We start from the raw sequence: 17,454 nt of genomic DNA on the forward strand, positions 1-17,454 counted from the left end.
GAACTTGTTATAAGGCATTTATTTTCATTATGTGTTGGAAAGGGACAATTCTCTCTTCAAAACAATTACAGAGATAATGCCACAATACCTACTGCATATTGCTTTACTGTTGAAACCAAAACATTGTCCAAAAACAGGTGCTTGGCAAACAAAAAGAAAATGAATATACTACCATTGAAATCAATGCTGTTAGATGAAAGCACCATCTTCATTGTCAGATCTGATCAGTCATGCAGTTGAAGACGCCAAATAGCAAGTATTTTGGGTTTTACAGTAAGCCACGGTCTTTTATGGGTTTATATAATTCTATACAAATTTAAGTACAAAATGGAAATTATGTTTCAGAAATCATAGTGAACCAGGCTGAAGCGAATCACAAGACACACTTGTTAACACTGTACAGCTGGATTTGAACACAGATACCAATGAACTTGCGAAACCTAGCACACACACGGAATGGTCCCCAAGATTCAGCCATGCTTAGGTGGGGAGCAATGCTGGAGACTGAAGGACAATATCCAACACTATTCACACCCAGAGGGCCAATTTTCTCAAAACTGTTGGGATCCCAAGGAACTGTTGTTACTCCATTTTAAGAATGACAGTGTTTTTAGTATGTGGTTATCACAAGGGTATACACAAGCTGTATCAAATACTGAATCAGAAATAAATAATAAAAGATACATCTAATACATCTTTTATTTTTTAATATTTTTTTACAGCACTGACTTTACAAGAGGATAGACAACCCATTTTAGGGACTGCTAACATCTGAAACAAAGAAGTCACTATTTTATACTCAACATATACTCAACCTTTTAATAACTTTATATATGTATATATGACTTTTCACACAAAAAAAGTTAAAATAATTTATATCTAAAAACTACTGTGTAAAGAACGGAGAAGGAAATAAAATGTGGGTTTCTTAAAAAAGGCTGGAAGAGGAAGACCTGATTTTCATAAACTCCATTTGTTGTTTCAGCTATTTCTGGAATTTCAAAAGATTTCCCGGCCATCAACAAAAACTTCCCAATAGATTGAGAGCCCCCTGCAAACTTATGACATGCTGGGCAAGGTCACCTGCTAATGAGCTCATATGGGCCACAGGCATGTGCTAGCATCTGCCCCAGTGGATTCAGGATAAGAATCATGGAGAGAAAGAAAACATCTCCCTAGATTGCTATTAAAAACCACAGAGTGAAATTCTGGACCACATGGTGTCCACTGGCCAGGATTTTACTCCCAAGCCCTACCCTCCTTGCCCTCCTTCTGCATTACAGATACAGGACGTTTTCTCACAGTGGATTTTTTCATTTCCACAGGAAAACTACCCCAACAGCAGGGTGGACCAGAGCCCAACAGCCAACAGCACACACAGAGTGAAAACGATTTCGTTTGCTTGCTGCAAATGTTACTGTGCTTGAGTTGCTGAGGAATCACTCTAACATCTCCATTTATACCTGGGTCCTCAAAAACTTCAACTATCTTTAGTAATTTTTGTGGCCATGTAAATGTGACAGAATCCACCTAGGATCTGAAACCCATCCAGTCAAAAGCTCAGGTGTTGATGGCCTGGATCCACACACAGTGAACAGGGAAAGGAAAGGTAGTGAAGATGTGGAAAGTACTTTTCTGGAGGTTACATTCCTCTGAAATAGATATTAAAGCAATATTACAAATAAAATCAGTAATGTGATCTGCAACAGCATGTCCATTTATCTATGAAAGCGAGAGGAGATTATATTAAAGGAAATATTTTAATCTACACAAAGCATTTTCACATACTCCTAATTACAAAACACACGCCATAAAGTAATTTTATACTGAATACAGAAATCAATACATCTCTTACTAAAAAGGAGAGAGGAAAAAAAACTTAGCAGGGTAATGCAAGTGGATTCCTGCAAGAGTGCACATGGGGAGACTGCTATGAACTCAAAATAGACTCTATTCACTAAAAAACCAAAACTCAAGATTTTCTGCACAGCTGTGGAAGGCAAGGCTGCAAGCTAGTGTGGAAAAGCCTGACTCACTTGTCACTGCTGCCATGCAAAGACTTTAGGAAACCAGTGTTTTAGCCTAAGAACTGAGAAGTCTGGATTTTTTTAATTGGATGGAAACAACAAGAAACATTTTTCCTTTGTTTTGTTTTGGTTTTTTTGCTAGCCAATTCAAACACCTCTGGCCCCATTTAATCTGTTGCCTTTGGACTGTATTCTGCCTCTGTTATCCAACCACTACTCCACCTGGTTGTTCCCTGGCTGGATACTGCTCATGTTTAATCTGAAGAACTCGAGGCTTTATCTTGAGCAATCCTCATAACATCCTGAAAACCTCAGAGTCGGGTCCTTAATTTGTAATCATCTATAATGAAAACAAATTGAACTGGTAGATTTCCATCAGCACACCCTGCTACAGACCTCCTCTGCACAAACATTCCCACATTCAGGATGGAGATCTTTAAACAGCTTTACCATTACAACAGTCTGAATAGTACTAATAAATACATCCTCCCTGCCGCCCAGCCCAGTCGATCGGCTTCTCAGCACAAAGGTTGCACAGCCAGATGTGGTCAACCAAAGGCAAAACATCTTTGGCCCAGTGACAGTTCTGCATTACACAAACCACAAGTGCCAGCACCGATGCTCCTGGTTTGGCTGCATTTCTGCAACTGGTTTTCACATTTTCACATAATGACCAGGATGTTCTGGCATAGGCTACAAACTCAAGCACAATGTGGCCCAGTCAGCTAGAGGGGGAGGAGGGTGGTGATGACTTTACATCGCAGGCAGGAGTAATACTACTCAAGTTCTCTTCAACAGGGAAAAATCTTCACCTGTTGAAGCTGATTATGTAAGTACAGTGGAAACCAGAGTCCCATCTTCTCCACCATGCTGACACAAAACATGGAGAAATTCCAGTCAAGCTAATGGTGTTCTTGTGGATTTCTAACAGTGAAGCAGAACAGAAATAAATCCCTAAAAAGCTAACTGGTGACCATGTAATTTTAATACAATTGCTCCCATCAACACAGCAATAATAGCGATGCCTCTGAAAACACAGAAAAATCTTTTTCTAACCCACAATAACAGAATTCAAACAGACATTATGGAAAAGCTTCTCGGATTGTCTGCAATTTTAAGAGCAAGGGCATTCTGGTATGGTCTAATGTTACTACACTCCTCTACTTTTACAAAGAAAGACAAGACTACAGAGTATTAACTAACTTACTGTGAAGCTTATCTTAAATCAAAACTATTCTGAAATTACCAAATGAGGCAGCAATTCAGAAAAGCACTTTAGCACAGGCTTAATAACATACTCATGCTTGAATATTTTGCAATAATGTAACTGTATTCTGGATACTTAGTAATTTACAGTTTTGGCTTTTAAAAGTTGGTCTCCCGATTTGCCCCTGTGATTTAGTAATATTCTAATATACGAGCCATAACATTAATTTCTGCAAGGAAATATAGTAGTATAGCAATTGCATGGTAATTTCTGTGAAAACTCTATTGTAATGCCACATCACAACAGGTACCTGCATATCTGCACCTGGTAAATTAAAGTGATACCGATACATTCGATAAATAAAAAATAAATTACAGACTATGGGAAAAATGTCACTGATCACACCAATGACCTAAACTTGTTTTCTAGTTACTGCCAAGGTCTGGAGTAATATTTAAATATAGTATTTCTGCAAGCATTAAGAGAATTACAAAATAAACTTCTAACAATCATTTGTAAACAAGTTTAAAATGCACAATTATATTTCAGTAGTTTATTTTGGAGAAACAAAGCAGTGCAAAATAGGCCAACCAAAATTCAGAAGGCAGCCAGGAAAATAAAATTCTTATCTGATGTTCTAACTAGGAAACAGCATACAGACATTTCCATTGGATCCAACACTCAATTCATGTAAACATACTTAGTTTGAAAGGTCTTGAGTTAGTAAAGCAGTTTTAACATCATTGCTCTGTCCCCACCACCCAGTAAAGAAACAAAAATCAAAAAACCAAAAAAAGCCCAAGCCATTGTAATAAAGGGAGCAATAGGCAAGTCTACAAACACTCCACCAGCTGGTTACAAGAAAGTACCATACAAAAATATGCACTGGCAAGTTCCTTCCTGAGGGTATCTTTTGTTACACATGTAACATAAAAACACTTTTTATTTTAAACAAACAAAAACAAACCCCAAAGTGTAGATGTCAATTTTATTTCAGTCATGGCTTTGCGAAAGGTTTGGTCTGTCATGAATACTTTTATAAACCCCTATGTACATCTGACTCACTCACACCACAACCATCCGAGACCTGCGAGCTGCAGACAACATGGGATCCAGCAGCCTCAAAGCATACAAGGGTTGTGAAGCGTGCCCAGCTCAGAACTGATCTGCAATACTTGAGGAAGTTGGCTGCATTTACGTGTACCCCGGAATCTGATTGATACCACATTCATAAGGTCCTTTCAGTCCCCATAGAAATATTTTAAAGTTAGTAATCCCTCTAGAGGTGGAATCATCTTCTATTGTGTAAATCATCCTGAAAAAAATCAATCTCGGCTACAGGAAATCCCCAAGAATGGCATTTTAGAAGAAGACCAATTTCTCCTAAGGAAAAAGCATTACACAAAAGAATTCCTACACGACACTCTTCAAAACTGTTTCCCCTCCAGGACTGGTACATCTCCAGGGTGGTGACATCTTTTTTACAGTTTAATCCTCTCTCCATGACCTACCTGGGCTTTAAGCTCTAGATCCTTTTGAGTAGCTATCTAACAGATGATACTAACCAAACTGGTATTAGATGCTGCAGTGGTGGATGCTTAATGAACACCTGCTTTAGAAAGACAGAAATTCCTGTATATGCAAGCTAGGATCTTAACTAAGGAAATTTTCTTAACACCACCACTCTAAAATGTATGTTAGGGCTTATAAAGGGAAAAGAAGGCCACTCCTTCTACCAAAATAGTGTCTCCATTCTCAGCACTTGGATATTTCCAATTTAGTGTTCAGAATTGGCAAAAGTTGCAGGAATTCTCAACAGCAGAAGATGTTGCCATGCTAGAAGATGCAATAGAGGGTGACACCACTGGTTCACTGCATATCTCAAGAGATAACAAATTGGCCATGCTATAGTTTACAGAGAGTATAAAGCACTGTTGTAAATTACCATAGGGCCTCACCTAACAGCTTGCAACAAAATAACATGGTCTCCAAGCTAGAGCTGTCCTGTACTTCTACCTCATATGAAGATACACAATTCTGTTTATATTTAATTTGCAGAAAAAAATGCACAACAACATGCATCTTGGAAGGCAGCAACTGAGTTACCCCTCAGGATATGCAGACCAGGTGTACTGCTCCAAAGAAAATGCACAGCTCTGCCAGCCTTTTTTCAGGGCTCTCCCAGAGTCCTAACAAGTGCAATGGACGGAGAATTAAATTCTCCGCTAAGAGATCAGCTGCTTCCATTAACTCTTCCAGGATTTCAGTACTAGCAGACGATTGAAAGGATGTTATTTAATCTACTCAAATCACTCAGCCTAAATACTGGCACCCTCTCTGGATGAAACATGTCGCTGTTGGCAAATGTGGTTAGAAGCTGCTTTTGACTGAAGCAGTGAGGCCTGGGGGAAGAACTGCAAGGCTGGAACAGGGGTGGTCACCTTGTCTCTGCCCCTGAACAAGCAGGCTGCTCTGTCCTACTCAAAGTGCAGAGGCTTCACAGCAAGCTATCTGTCAACATCTTGACTGGTCAATGTTTCAAGAGATTTGGTTTAGTGATACTGAAGTTGTCTTAGCCTTCTTTTGCAATGGCCTACCTGGAAAAAAAAGGAACAGGGAATATTTTAGGCAAAAATCTCTAGCATTGTTACATTCAGACACTGCATTTCAAAATTATTATCTTCTTGATACCATGAGGTCCGATTTTAAAATGCTGGTCACCAGTGATTACAAAGAACAATAGAAATGAAAGAGCAACCCTCCCACAATGAAAGGACTAGTGTTAAAACACATGTATGTGTAAACTCTCTACAGATTTGCAACTGGAATCTGATGAAATGGATCTGAATCACTTTCTCACTCTTCCCCTTTCAGTCCGTTTTATCAGCGCATTAGGTTAAATCAAATGGAAGGGTTTTTTAATTTTGCTTTTTTGTGTTGTGTTTTGTGTTTGGTTTGGTTTTTTTTTTCATTTTTTTTCTCAATTGTATTGTTACAGCCTGATCTGGCTCTGAGACCACAATTTGCATCCCTGTGGCTTTTTCTCAGTCCATGGTATTGGCAAGTTATTGAGAAGAAGCTTTTGTTGCCAACGTAGCGACGCAGTGCTGCTGGAAGCTGGGGGACACTGCTGAGTTGCAGCCTAGTCTCTGGTGTTGCAGTTTTACTGAGCTGTTGGTCTCGCTTTCCACAATCCAGGAGGAGTCTTTTCCCATGACGCTGAGACAGCCTGTGCTAGCACAGCATATCCGCTCGTCCATGATCCCACCGGTCTGCTCTGCCAGGAGCTTGCTGCAGTTTATCTGGGTCACCTCAGGTACCTGACCCTGCAGGACAGCAGCTATGTGGTTCAGGAGATCTGTGAAGAATTCAGAAACACCCTCGTAACCTGAAAAGAGAAAAAACAAAGGAAAGAAAAAAAAGGCAATTGAGTAATTTTCCTAGGTTCTTTGAAAGACTTCTTTAAACAGTTTATTTCTTGGGCTGTCCTTGCCCTCCAACTGATAATAAAAAGGCTCCTTTCCATGACATCATTTTAAGTGACAGTACAAGCAGACTAGCATAAAGAGGAATAGAGAATCTTGCAATAAAAATATTTTTTTTTCCAATGAGAAAAACTGTTGTCTTTCAGATTTGCTATTTCTTTTTCCTCCCAAGTATATATGTGTATATATAATTTTAGGTATATCCTACCATTTGTTGCCAAGTCCAGGTTTTTCCCTAAGTTACAAACTCTGGGGTATGATGATCTTTTCCATGCTCTTTCCAGGTTTACTATAGCAAGTAGCTCTAATGTAGAGCTCCCTTGAGGGTCTGGACTCTCTCTGGAATTTGCCCAGCAATACCCTCAGTTAGGAAAACCTCAGAGGACAGCAGGGCTGGCTTTATATCCTACAGAAAAGGCAGCTTCCCACTGTGTAAGAAGCAATGTAATGCTCATCTAATCTAACCTGACTTGACACTTAAAACATGTTTCCTGCTATGTCTGAAAAAAGACTCAAGGCATAGGAAACATGCACCAATGATACAGTATTTGGTAGAAACATTAATGTTATATTTTGGTACTGAAACCACCTTTCTGCATGTTCTGTTAAGTGATTCCAGACAATTTACAATGCAGTTTAATAACAAGTTTCCCAGTTAAAACAGTTGCTCAAATACCAGGAGACATGACATTTTTGGTGACACAAAGGGTAGCAGTAGGCGTACAGAGCCTCTGGCTCTATTTTAAACACTCTGGTACAGGCACAGTTTTATCACTGCATTTATTCTAAAATTGAACCAGACATGCAACATATGGGTACAATGTCTTGAAATGGATCTTAACTGCTACTGCATTACCTAAAATTGTTATCAGTTTGCCTTAGTATTTAGAGGTGACATATGACATTCAGTATTATTTAATGGGATAGACTGACTGTTTTAAAATGTCTATAAAAGTATTTTGAAGGTGACCTGGCATTAATACAGGAGACTGAAGCAATAAATAAGTTTAAAAGACCCATGTGAATAGCATACATCACACAGCAGCATATGAGCAGAACCAGAGACCACAAAGTAAATGCACATTTTAACACACTTTTAGTGATGTGATCACTGGGCAGAATAGCTCTTCAGATCCATAAATAATTCAATTTTAATCTCCATTCTCCTGTAAAGACCAACTTCCTTAGGCAATAAAAAACCCAACTTCCCAGAAACATAGGGTAAGAGGATAATTGTGGTGATTTTATGGTGTATTTATAACCCATATGTTAACCATATAACTCTTATTTAGGCTGAGACATTGCTATGAATTTTATTGTACTTGGTCACAATTCTCCCAGATAATTAACAGGTCACACAAAACACCATCAGTGTGAGACCACAGCTCATAGTTTTGCTTTCTCAAAGACCCTTAAACAGATTCACCAAACAAATCATTCATTTCAAAACATCAAGTTTCCCAGTGCCCCACATGATAATCCACTGGTCGGCAGGGGGCAACTAGGACTCTTAGGGCTGGCCATGGGAGTCAGAACAGGATCTCCACCTCGTTGACAGAAGTGCTTGTTATGCTTTCTTGCTTATGTAAAAGCTGTGGGATTAACCTTCAAATCTACTCAGAGTGCTTCAAACACCCTGGGAATAAGCCATCTCCATAGTAACAGCTTTAATATTCAGAGAGGAGATCCATAGTAGCCTAGAGTGTTCCGTGTCTGCTCACTGAAAACAAACTAGCCTTGTTGAGGGGCACCTGCAAACACACAAAGTTGTTTTAAATATTTAATAGGAATAAGATGGCCAGTTATTTAGTCCTGAATCAGCAGACGTTACAGGGTAAGGAAGCTGTACATAACAGACAGGTTCGGTCTGGGCAAGCCCTCTGCACACTGGGTGGAAAGGCCCAAGTAATTCTGCCTGGCCACTCAGAAGAAACTTCACAAAATTATAAAAAAGAAATACAAGGAAGGGAGGAAGAGAACAAGATGTCTCAACTCTTGAGTCACAGAACACCTGCGGAAGGCTGCCAACTGTGGATATTGCCTTGTTTGGTTCTGAGGGCTGCTGCAGGCCTCTCAAACAAATCAGTTGTGGGACATCACCTGTGCTATAATGATAACAAAATCAAGAAGGGTAGATTAAATTACACCTTCAGAAACTACTGGCAGTGAATTCAGGGTTAGTGTCACACAGGGCATCAATGGAAAGATATAAGTTTAGCATGCCTCAAAACACAGCTTGCATGAATCGTGCTCCAGCAGGTGCTATTCTAGTACTGCCCGCTGAAACCATTTTGGAAGTGCCTGTCTACAACAAGCCTGAATTTTGCTATGCTGAAAACCGTCTCCAGAGTACTCTGGCTGAGCATAGATAGGAAAGATGTCCACCCAGCAATGCATCCTCTGGTGGAGACAAGAAATGGCTATGAGCATTTTTAAGCTAGCATTACAGATGCTACCTGCCCAATTTTTCGGAGACTCTCCCTGATCTGGCACATTCTCTGCTCTTCTGCATCTTCCCCTGGCCAGAGAAAAATGGATAGCCCATGTCCTCCATTTGTGCCAATGTATTAACACACACAAAGTGCATGTTCAGATCTGATGCTTTTCAGATTCACCCAGAGCCAGCAGTCCAACTCCACGGGGACAGACTGCAGAACACACACACAAGCCACTGCTCAGGCTGGCTGAGCTCAGCCACAGCCACAGAACAGCAGGCTATGTGGATGGAGCCTTTTCTGTCACTTATCTGAGGTCAGACAAACATAAACCCCACATGCTACGTGACTGTGCCTACAGTCAGATATCTCAGCTGGTAACCACTGCTAAATATAGTACCAGTGGTTTCCCACTGAACAAGAGACACTATGGGCCTTTCAGACATTTATCTTTAAAATCTTTTTTGAAGAGTTGCTGGTGCTAATGGAGCAGGTAACAGACAACATCCTCCTGCAGGTACATCTGCTCTCACTTCTGACGTTAAACTCATCTCAACATGACATCCATGGAGTGGCAGGTTCAAATGAGCTTCAAGCCTGGTAAACATAAAAGACAGCACACAGGTAAGGCAGCAAGCCTCTAGGCACCTGGACAAGGCTTTGGTTAGGCCTGGCCCCAAGCTGTGGCTTGAGCTCTGTGGAAGAGGCTGTGAATGCTCTTTATAGGGCACCTCTTCCCCTCCCTTTCTCAAAGCAGTGGTGCAGAGATAATGCAGCAGATCCCTGGAGGGTCTAAGTTGGGTCCAGTTTGGCTCTACTGCAACCATTGCAGGCTCGGATGATTTGAGGAAGAGGAGCAAGGGAGGGTCCCTTCCCAGGACTGCATTGAGCCAGGAACAGGGAGATCCCACTGCTGATGCAGCCCACCACTCGTTTGAGGTGGCTGAGTTTGAAATTCTCATTAGCGAAGTGCTAGCCCTGTCAATGAAGTCAGCCCTTGAACCTGTTCAGCCTTTATTCATACTGGCCCTTGGAGGGAAATGCAGTTGCCTGGGCTGAACATGCTTTTGCACAACAGAGCATTCTGTGCTGAAATGTAACTTTGCTGCTGTTGCATTTTACGCCATTGCTGCTTCTCTAATCTCAGCAGTCCTTGAGGGCAAGGCCATCTCTCTCTCTCAGTTCTGCTACCTTTTACAAATCTGAAGGCACTTTTGTCTCTTCCAGCCTTCTCTTCCGTATGTCTGGTTCCTACTGCTATCCTCTAGACTTTCTCCAGCTGGTCTTCAACCTATCCCATGGCGATAAAGCCAGTAGCTACCTTCACTACCCACATGTTCACCACCAAAAAACTGCTGTGTGAAACACAATATAGGCCTGTGCATAAGAAGCTTCCCCATGCTCTCAAGTCTCCTGCAAGGACTAAACCACTCTATTAATTCAATGTCCCTTCAAAGACCAATTACTGTGCAGACTGAAACACAGAACTTGGGCTGAATATCGAAAACTATTGCCTTAGGGTAGAAGTACAGCAGAGCATGAGGCCAAAGGCAGTTCTGAAAACTTCTGCCACAACAAGAAGACATTACTCCTCTCTAAATATGCAAATATATGTTTGCCACTAGTTGCTCCCCAGTCTGGACTTTTCGACATTTCAAGAAAAGGGGAATTTTACTCTGTGCAAAGTACCAAATCCAAAACAATACTTGAAAAAATATAAAAAACCCGAAGCACCAAACCAAAATGGAGGATGTAGCATTGCAAAAGAATCGCCTGCATCACTGACTTCAAGACCCAATGTCTGAAATATAATCCCATTCATAAAACTGACATGGCTCCATCTGACACCAAATTTAGGTTGTTTCAGTGCTCTTGGCAGAAGAGCGTTTTCATAGGTCTGCAGATTGCATCAACACCATATGGTAGAACTGTGATGCAAAGTGACCTGAGAATAGCAGAGTTGAATATTGAAAGGAAGCCACTCACTGTGGAGATACACCAGCAAGGCACTACAGGGCAGTAGTAGGACTGAGGACCCAAATGGAAAGATTTAGGAAACTCAGGGCTCAGGGCAAGATCTCTAGATGTAAAGACACCACAGCCATATTGAAAACTCAAAGTCTTCAACGACAGGTTAAAGAAACTACGAAACAGCCTGTGTATGTCTCTGGGAAAAAACATCACTATTCAGGTAATATTGAGGAGATTCTCAAAGAGAAAAATCCCATACAAAAGAGCATCAAATGAGATGATGTATTCTTTTCCTATGCTAGACTACTGAATTTAGCACAAGTGACAGACCTTCTCTTATACGCACTTAAAAATCCTTTTAACAATTCCAGCGGTCAAGGAGTTTATTTAGTTGTTTCCAAGACATATGTTAACTAAAAAAGCAGAGGATAAATTTACCTAGTTTTAGATGCTCTAATCTATTCTTTTACTTCAGGATGCACTTATGAGTGCACTTGCAAGGATACTAACTCTTACAGCAGTCTTCTGTGCACCTACAATTTTATCATCTTCAGATTCCTGGTCCTATTTTTGTGCACAAATGTCTTTTTGTGGGGAATCAGTTTGCACAGGAAGAGATTTTCAAGGGAACAGTTTGTTGTTTCCACCCCCTCATCTTTTTTAATGGCAAAGTGTCTGAAAAAAACAGAAATCTTTAAAGGCTCTCCTAAAATAGAATTTACTATTCTTCTTTTCATTTCAGAATGAGGGCCAGGTCCAGAAAATCCAGGTTCCAGCACACAGTCCCAGACTGCAGTTCCTGGGCATCCCTTGCAGGGAAGGGCATGACAGCCATGTTACAACTGGCCACTAAAATTTGACCATATCTCCTAAGAGCCAATATTTCAGTTGCCAATTCCATATCTAGATTAGGGTTCTCCCCTTCCCAGACTGACCTGTATTTGATCTCAGAACCATCTGGATGCTACTTTCCTGTCCCCAACTTGGGAAGCAATGATGTGAGACACCAGCAGTAAAACTTGTTGCACAAAGAAGGAGTGGAAAGGCTTTTCTCACCTGGGAATGCATTTATATCAATGACTGCATGCTGCCCAGTCTGATTGTTAATGATGATGTCAATTCCGAAGAGGGAAACTCCCAGAGCTTGCCGGAGTGCCTTAGAGATTTCCCGGATGACATCGTCGTTTGGCCGCTCAAATACTCCTTCAATTTTATCCAGCTATAATGGAAAAAAACACATTACTAAGGGACTCTGAAGGAGCCTTTTTAGTGGAAAGATTGATTTTCAGAAGTTTCCAGGTGCATATCCACCAAATCTAATTGCAGACCACCATTGGCATGAAAGAGAGAAAGACACCAAAGAGAAAATTGCTTTCATAATTCAGAATCCTTCCTATATTGGAAGTTCATCTGCTCTAAAGTACCTACTTCTTCCTCCTCATACTGGTGCAGCTGGAGAAGCAGAGCAGTGTAGGAATGAATGGAGAATCAGACTCACTGTTTTAAGTACTAGATCTACACTTTAAAAAACATATACAGGTGGCATATTTAACCCTGCCTATAAATATTCTAGATATCATTGTTATTTCAATGTAGATCAAGGTCTACACTAAAGGATTGATAGGACAGAGTCCTGTTGTTAGTTTAATCTGAGCCATACAATACAACTCAGCTGATATCTTCAGGGTAGAGCATACTTTTTATACGGGTTTTCATGTATAAATTATTCCATCAATATTAATTAAAATGAGTAACTCAGGTTACTTATGATCAGAAGATGCAATTTTCTTCACTTTTTACACGTTACACAGCAGAAGTATGCTGTTATGCCTACAAAAGCATGTATGGAATATGTATGTGTATGAGTGAAATGGCAGGTAAACCACAGGAGCAAATTCTCTAAGTTTGAGAGTAAATTCTTAGGAATGGCTTATCCCTTAACATAACCATAAAGAGATTTATGAATAGTACAATTACAGGTTTAATATTTAGCATCAGTGTTGCACATCAAATTCAATCAAATACGAGACTAATCCCCAGTAGACCTTGTGAAACAGAAAAGAATCTTGAGACTGAGAGATTGAAAGGACCCAGTGCTGTAAAGTGACTTTCTCAGTAATCGAGTGCCCAAGAACTTGTTAGGATTGATACGTGCAAAGCTTATTAAAAGGACTGGTAATGCTAGTATGAAACTGCAGGGTGCTGGCGCTGCTGGTCTCGAAGGACAGCCAGAAATGGTCCTGTGGTCAGAGCTTGGGCATAATCACATGGCAGACAGCTACTGGCCCTCTGTGGCCTTGTGCCAACACCATTTCTCTGCTTGAATTTTCACTGTTTGTCTTTCCTCACAGAACTGAGTCCTAGAAGGATGATTTATGCTTATTAATCTCTCTGGACAGGAAAAAGCCAGGTGTTTGCATTCAGAACCTCGTTCTTCCCTTTGCCTAGATTAGCCCTGGGGAGTTTGGGCATGGCAAACAGCACAGCCCTGCTGCATCAGTGCTTCCTCACCGGAGCTCGGTAAGGAAAACCAGAGGGGTACACAGTCATGCTGGTTCGTGGTACCAAACAGACCTCAGCCTGCAACACAGAAGCAGACAACTTGTGAAAGAGAGTCACTAGCTACTAACGCTTCCATAAGAAAGGACTAGATAGTTTTCCAGTCGTGCTAGAGGGGAAAAAGACCAAGTGTACTTACTGCTGTTAAGACGGATGAAGACTCTGGTTTGGAAACATTGTGGCTGTTGAAAAATATTGATTCTCTGTCTGCAATTAGAAACAGGTTGTAAATAACTTTATAACAGATTTTAATTTCCAAAGAAATAGTGCAAGGAACAGTAGGTGGCACTGCAGCCCTGGGAATCTTGTCCTGGTCCCCACTGGACCATCCTTGCCACCCACCCCACCCACAGGCACTTGGCTGCTGGCACTTGGCTGCCTGCACAGGCAGGGACCCACAGACAGGTCACCCACAGTTCTTGGACCACAGATAAACAGAACCATGCCCTGGGTTAACAGAAATTGGTTTCCTTTCCTTCAGCAGAGCCAATTACCTAAGTTCAGTCAGATAATGAAGTTAAGTTCTACTAATTTGCCATACTCAAAGTGATAGTTCCAAGGGGAAGGTCTGTGACAGAAGGGGGAAGCTGCACTCACTGCAGGCAGTAGGCCAGTAGCATCCAGGGTACACTGAGATCCCTGTGAAGCTGGGGATCATCAGATCTGCCTAGTCAGGAACCTGTGGCATGGCCCTCTCAAACTCTTTTGATTTGGGTAAGAAAGTGAGACACTTACCCTAACCTACCTACTAAGCTTATTTTTATGTGGACTTGCAGACAACTTTCAAGGCTTACACTAACAGATGAGACATTATCTAAGGCATTTTCAGAAAGATGCCTTAAAATGTTCCCTTCAAAATACAAAAGGATAGAACAACTGTCCTAATAGTTTATATGAACACAGGTTCTGGCCTACTTAGTTTGATCAGGACATAGAGCAGACCTAAATGTACATACAGGCATATATAGCTGCAGACAAGGACTTTTACCAGGCTCCTAATATACCTATACAAACAAAATACATATTTGTGTGCAAAATGCAATGGACAATGGACATAGTACAATCTGCAGAAAACACTAAGCAAAGGGACAAAAAACTGGCACTTGTTTATTCATGTCCTTTAGTTTGATCCTATCCCCACCTCCTGGATTTGTCCAGTAGCAAGTAGGTCATGCTCCCATCCATGTGGTGCTAATTCCTTTATGCTTTTGGTGAGCCACAAAAATGCAGTTCTCTGGAAAGGAGCTTTTTTTCCATAAAGGAAATCTAAGTAATCTTTAATGAGAAACCTTCAAGTGCTGCTTTCTAGTGACATATAGAAGGATCGCTGTCCTCACTGATAAATCCATTCCTCCTTTCCCCCAACACATCTAGTATCTACAAACCAAAGGACACTTCCCACCAGGGTTTTCAACAGTGGGCCTCACATGAACAGGGAGGTTCATTTAAGGGAGAGCACAAGTGATCCTTAATTTAAACACACATACATAACCAAGGTAAAAATAGGGAGAGGAAGTTCTGAAATGATGGAATCCAGGAAATTCTCTCCAAAGCACATTTATAAATAAACTCCGGAACAAATGACACATGAACTTACTGTGAAATGAGAGAACTCTCTCCCTTTCCACATGACATAAAACACTGTTTCTAACAGGTGAGACTCAGGTTACTATTGCATAAATATTTACTATATGAATGTCATTCATATGTATTCCAGAGCAGGTGAGTTATTTCCCTTCCTATTGAAATAATACAGAAGAGGAAACATGGTATGTCAGAACCAGCTGCCTTCACTTCAGCAGTGTTTTCACAGATATTTTTCATGTTTCCTGACAAGGCTCCAAGAATGGACATTTTCCTTTAAATTGGTACAACTGACCTGAGATTCCTGCAGAGAAGTTCTTTAAAGATGGTCTTTTCACCACTGTGTAGGACTCTCCGACCACAAAGACTTTATACAGCACGGCATTGTGGTTGATGAAGCTCTGAATGACACAAGGGGGGCGAACAGCTTTCAAGCCCTCCTGGTTGAAGATGATCGCCATCTGGAAACAGGCACACACAGTTGTGCACAACTCTCACAACAGTTTCATGCTTACCCCCCACCTGCCTAGCAACAAGGGGGAACATCTACTGGTGGCTGTATATGGACCATGTGTGAATTCCTTCTGCACATCTATTTCATTACATTTCATTTAACTGACACACAGCTCTCTGAACACTGCTGGCAGTGCAGCTTTCGTTGTCAATCAACATTTTCTTCTCAGCTCTTTGCAACTTCATTTTCTGCCTTTAGTTGGGAAGCTACTGCAACTGTAGGTACAACAAAAGTGTAAAACATCTGACCAACACAGATGACAAAGTTTGTATTGAATACAAGCCTGAAGCATGAGAACAACAGAAGGAACAGCTCTGCTGTGCTAACTATTTGAGTTCTTCCCCACGGCTTTATTCCCCATCGTTTGGTTCAGCCTAGTTGCAACAACTTAAGTATTCAGGCTTCACCCACACCATCAGAGAACATTTTTCAGACTCCAGTAGTTTTTACTGCTAACAAACGTTGGCCTACTGATTTTCCTTGATTTCACCCCATTACTCCAAATGGATAGTCCTCTTGAAGGCACTGGAATAAATATGCCAAAAAGGAAGGCATTTATAGGGCCTGAATGATGACCAACAGCTGCCTCAGGCAGCATGGAAGCAATGTTGGTAGGCGCACAGAAACACTTGGACGAGACAGCTTATCTTCAGCACATGTTACACTGGTCTTTCCATCAACCTCTCCATTACCAAGCTTACATGCATATATAATTAGCATAACAGTGCCCCATTTTGCAGGTTTGTTGTTGGAGTAAGGGTGCTGACATGGCTCCTATTAGTGAGGATAAACTTAGGTTTGCTCTCTATCCTCAAAGCCCTGAAAAAGCTATGCTCTAGGGATCTGAATATTGACCTCTCTTCATTACTCCAGCAATGCTGGGCCTTGTTATCCGCAGTGGCAGTGGGGCAGTTGGTAATAAGGTCAACTTACAAAAACAAGTAAGGAGTGTTCAAGGTCAGAGCACATGACATTGATTTTATCTTTCTTTCCTCTGGAGAAAATTCTCTCCCACAGGCAGGGATGCTTTGCTTAGAACACCCTTCCCCTCTTAAGAGTCTTGAAGACAACAGCTAACAGCCAAGTCTTGAGCCTGCTGCCTACCTCAGTCAATGTAGGATGCAAAACATCAGAAAATTCCTAAGCTCTGAAACACAAGTGGTTTTATAAGCCTGTTAATATTTTCTCACTGTCCTGATTGGGCCTACTGTTTTACTCAGGATGCAAGACAGTCCAGACAGTCCAGACAGGCTCTGGGTCCTACAGTGACTCCACAGTGATACACAAAATAAAATGGGAGCTTCCTGCCTCAGCATGGTGCAGATGAGTTACACTGCTTGCTTGTGCTTTCCATATACTTTCTGTCAGTTTTCGTGCTTAATGCCTTAATGAAGTCAGGGTCACTGGTAGGATTTTACAAAGAAACTTTATCCCTTTATGCCCTCTCTCATGTATTACATATGATCAGCTGCTCATTTGATGAATGCTGTACTTTCAGACTGAACTTTTGCTAACACCTTAGTTTGCTCCTGTAAAAAAAATAGCAAATATAATAGGTTTTTGGGTTTTGTTTGTTATTCAAAAACATGGCTGTGGTAAAGGATGTAGTGATTACATATTCATAGTTAAAAGTCTGAGCACATTTTGTCCTTATTGCTCCTAATCTCGTAGT

General features: G+C 41.0%; 1 protein-coding gene across 4 annotated transcripts in view; it reads right to left on the bottom strand.

Annotated features, from left to right (window-relative positions):
* Positions 1-17,454, bottom strand: part of ITPK1 (inositol-tetrakisphosphate 1-kinase) — a 158,653-nt gene continuing 141,199 nt past the window's right edge. For all 4 annotated transcript variants that reach the window (XM_027673761.1, XM_027673754.1, XM_027673768.1 and 1 more), the window contains 4 exons: positions 15,564-15,729; positions 13,824-13,891; positions 12,182-12,344; positions 1-6,622 (listed from right to left, as the gene is read on the bottom strand). In XM_027673761.1, the coding sequence (XP_027529562.1) occupies positions 6,300-6,622; positions 12,182-12,344; positions 13,824-13,891; positions 15,564-15,729 (720 nt within the window). In that variant the 3' untranslated portion in view covers positions 1-6,299. The remainder of the gene's footprint in view (positions 6,623-12,181; positions 12,345-13,823; positions 13,892-15,563; positions 15,730-17,454) is intronic.

This window comes from Neopelma chrysocephalum, unplaced genomic scaffold (assembly GCF_003984885.1).
Source record: "Neopelma chrysocephalum unplaced genomic scaffold, ASM398488v2 Primary Assembly neopelma1_24, whole genome shotgun sequence".
In the NCBI taxonomy this organism is placed as follows: domain Eukaryota; kingdom Metazoa; phylum Chordata; class Aves; order Passeriformes; family Pipridae; genus Neopelma; species Neopelma chrysocephalum.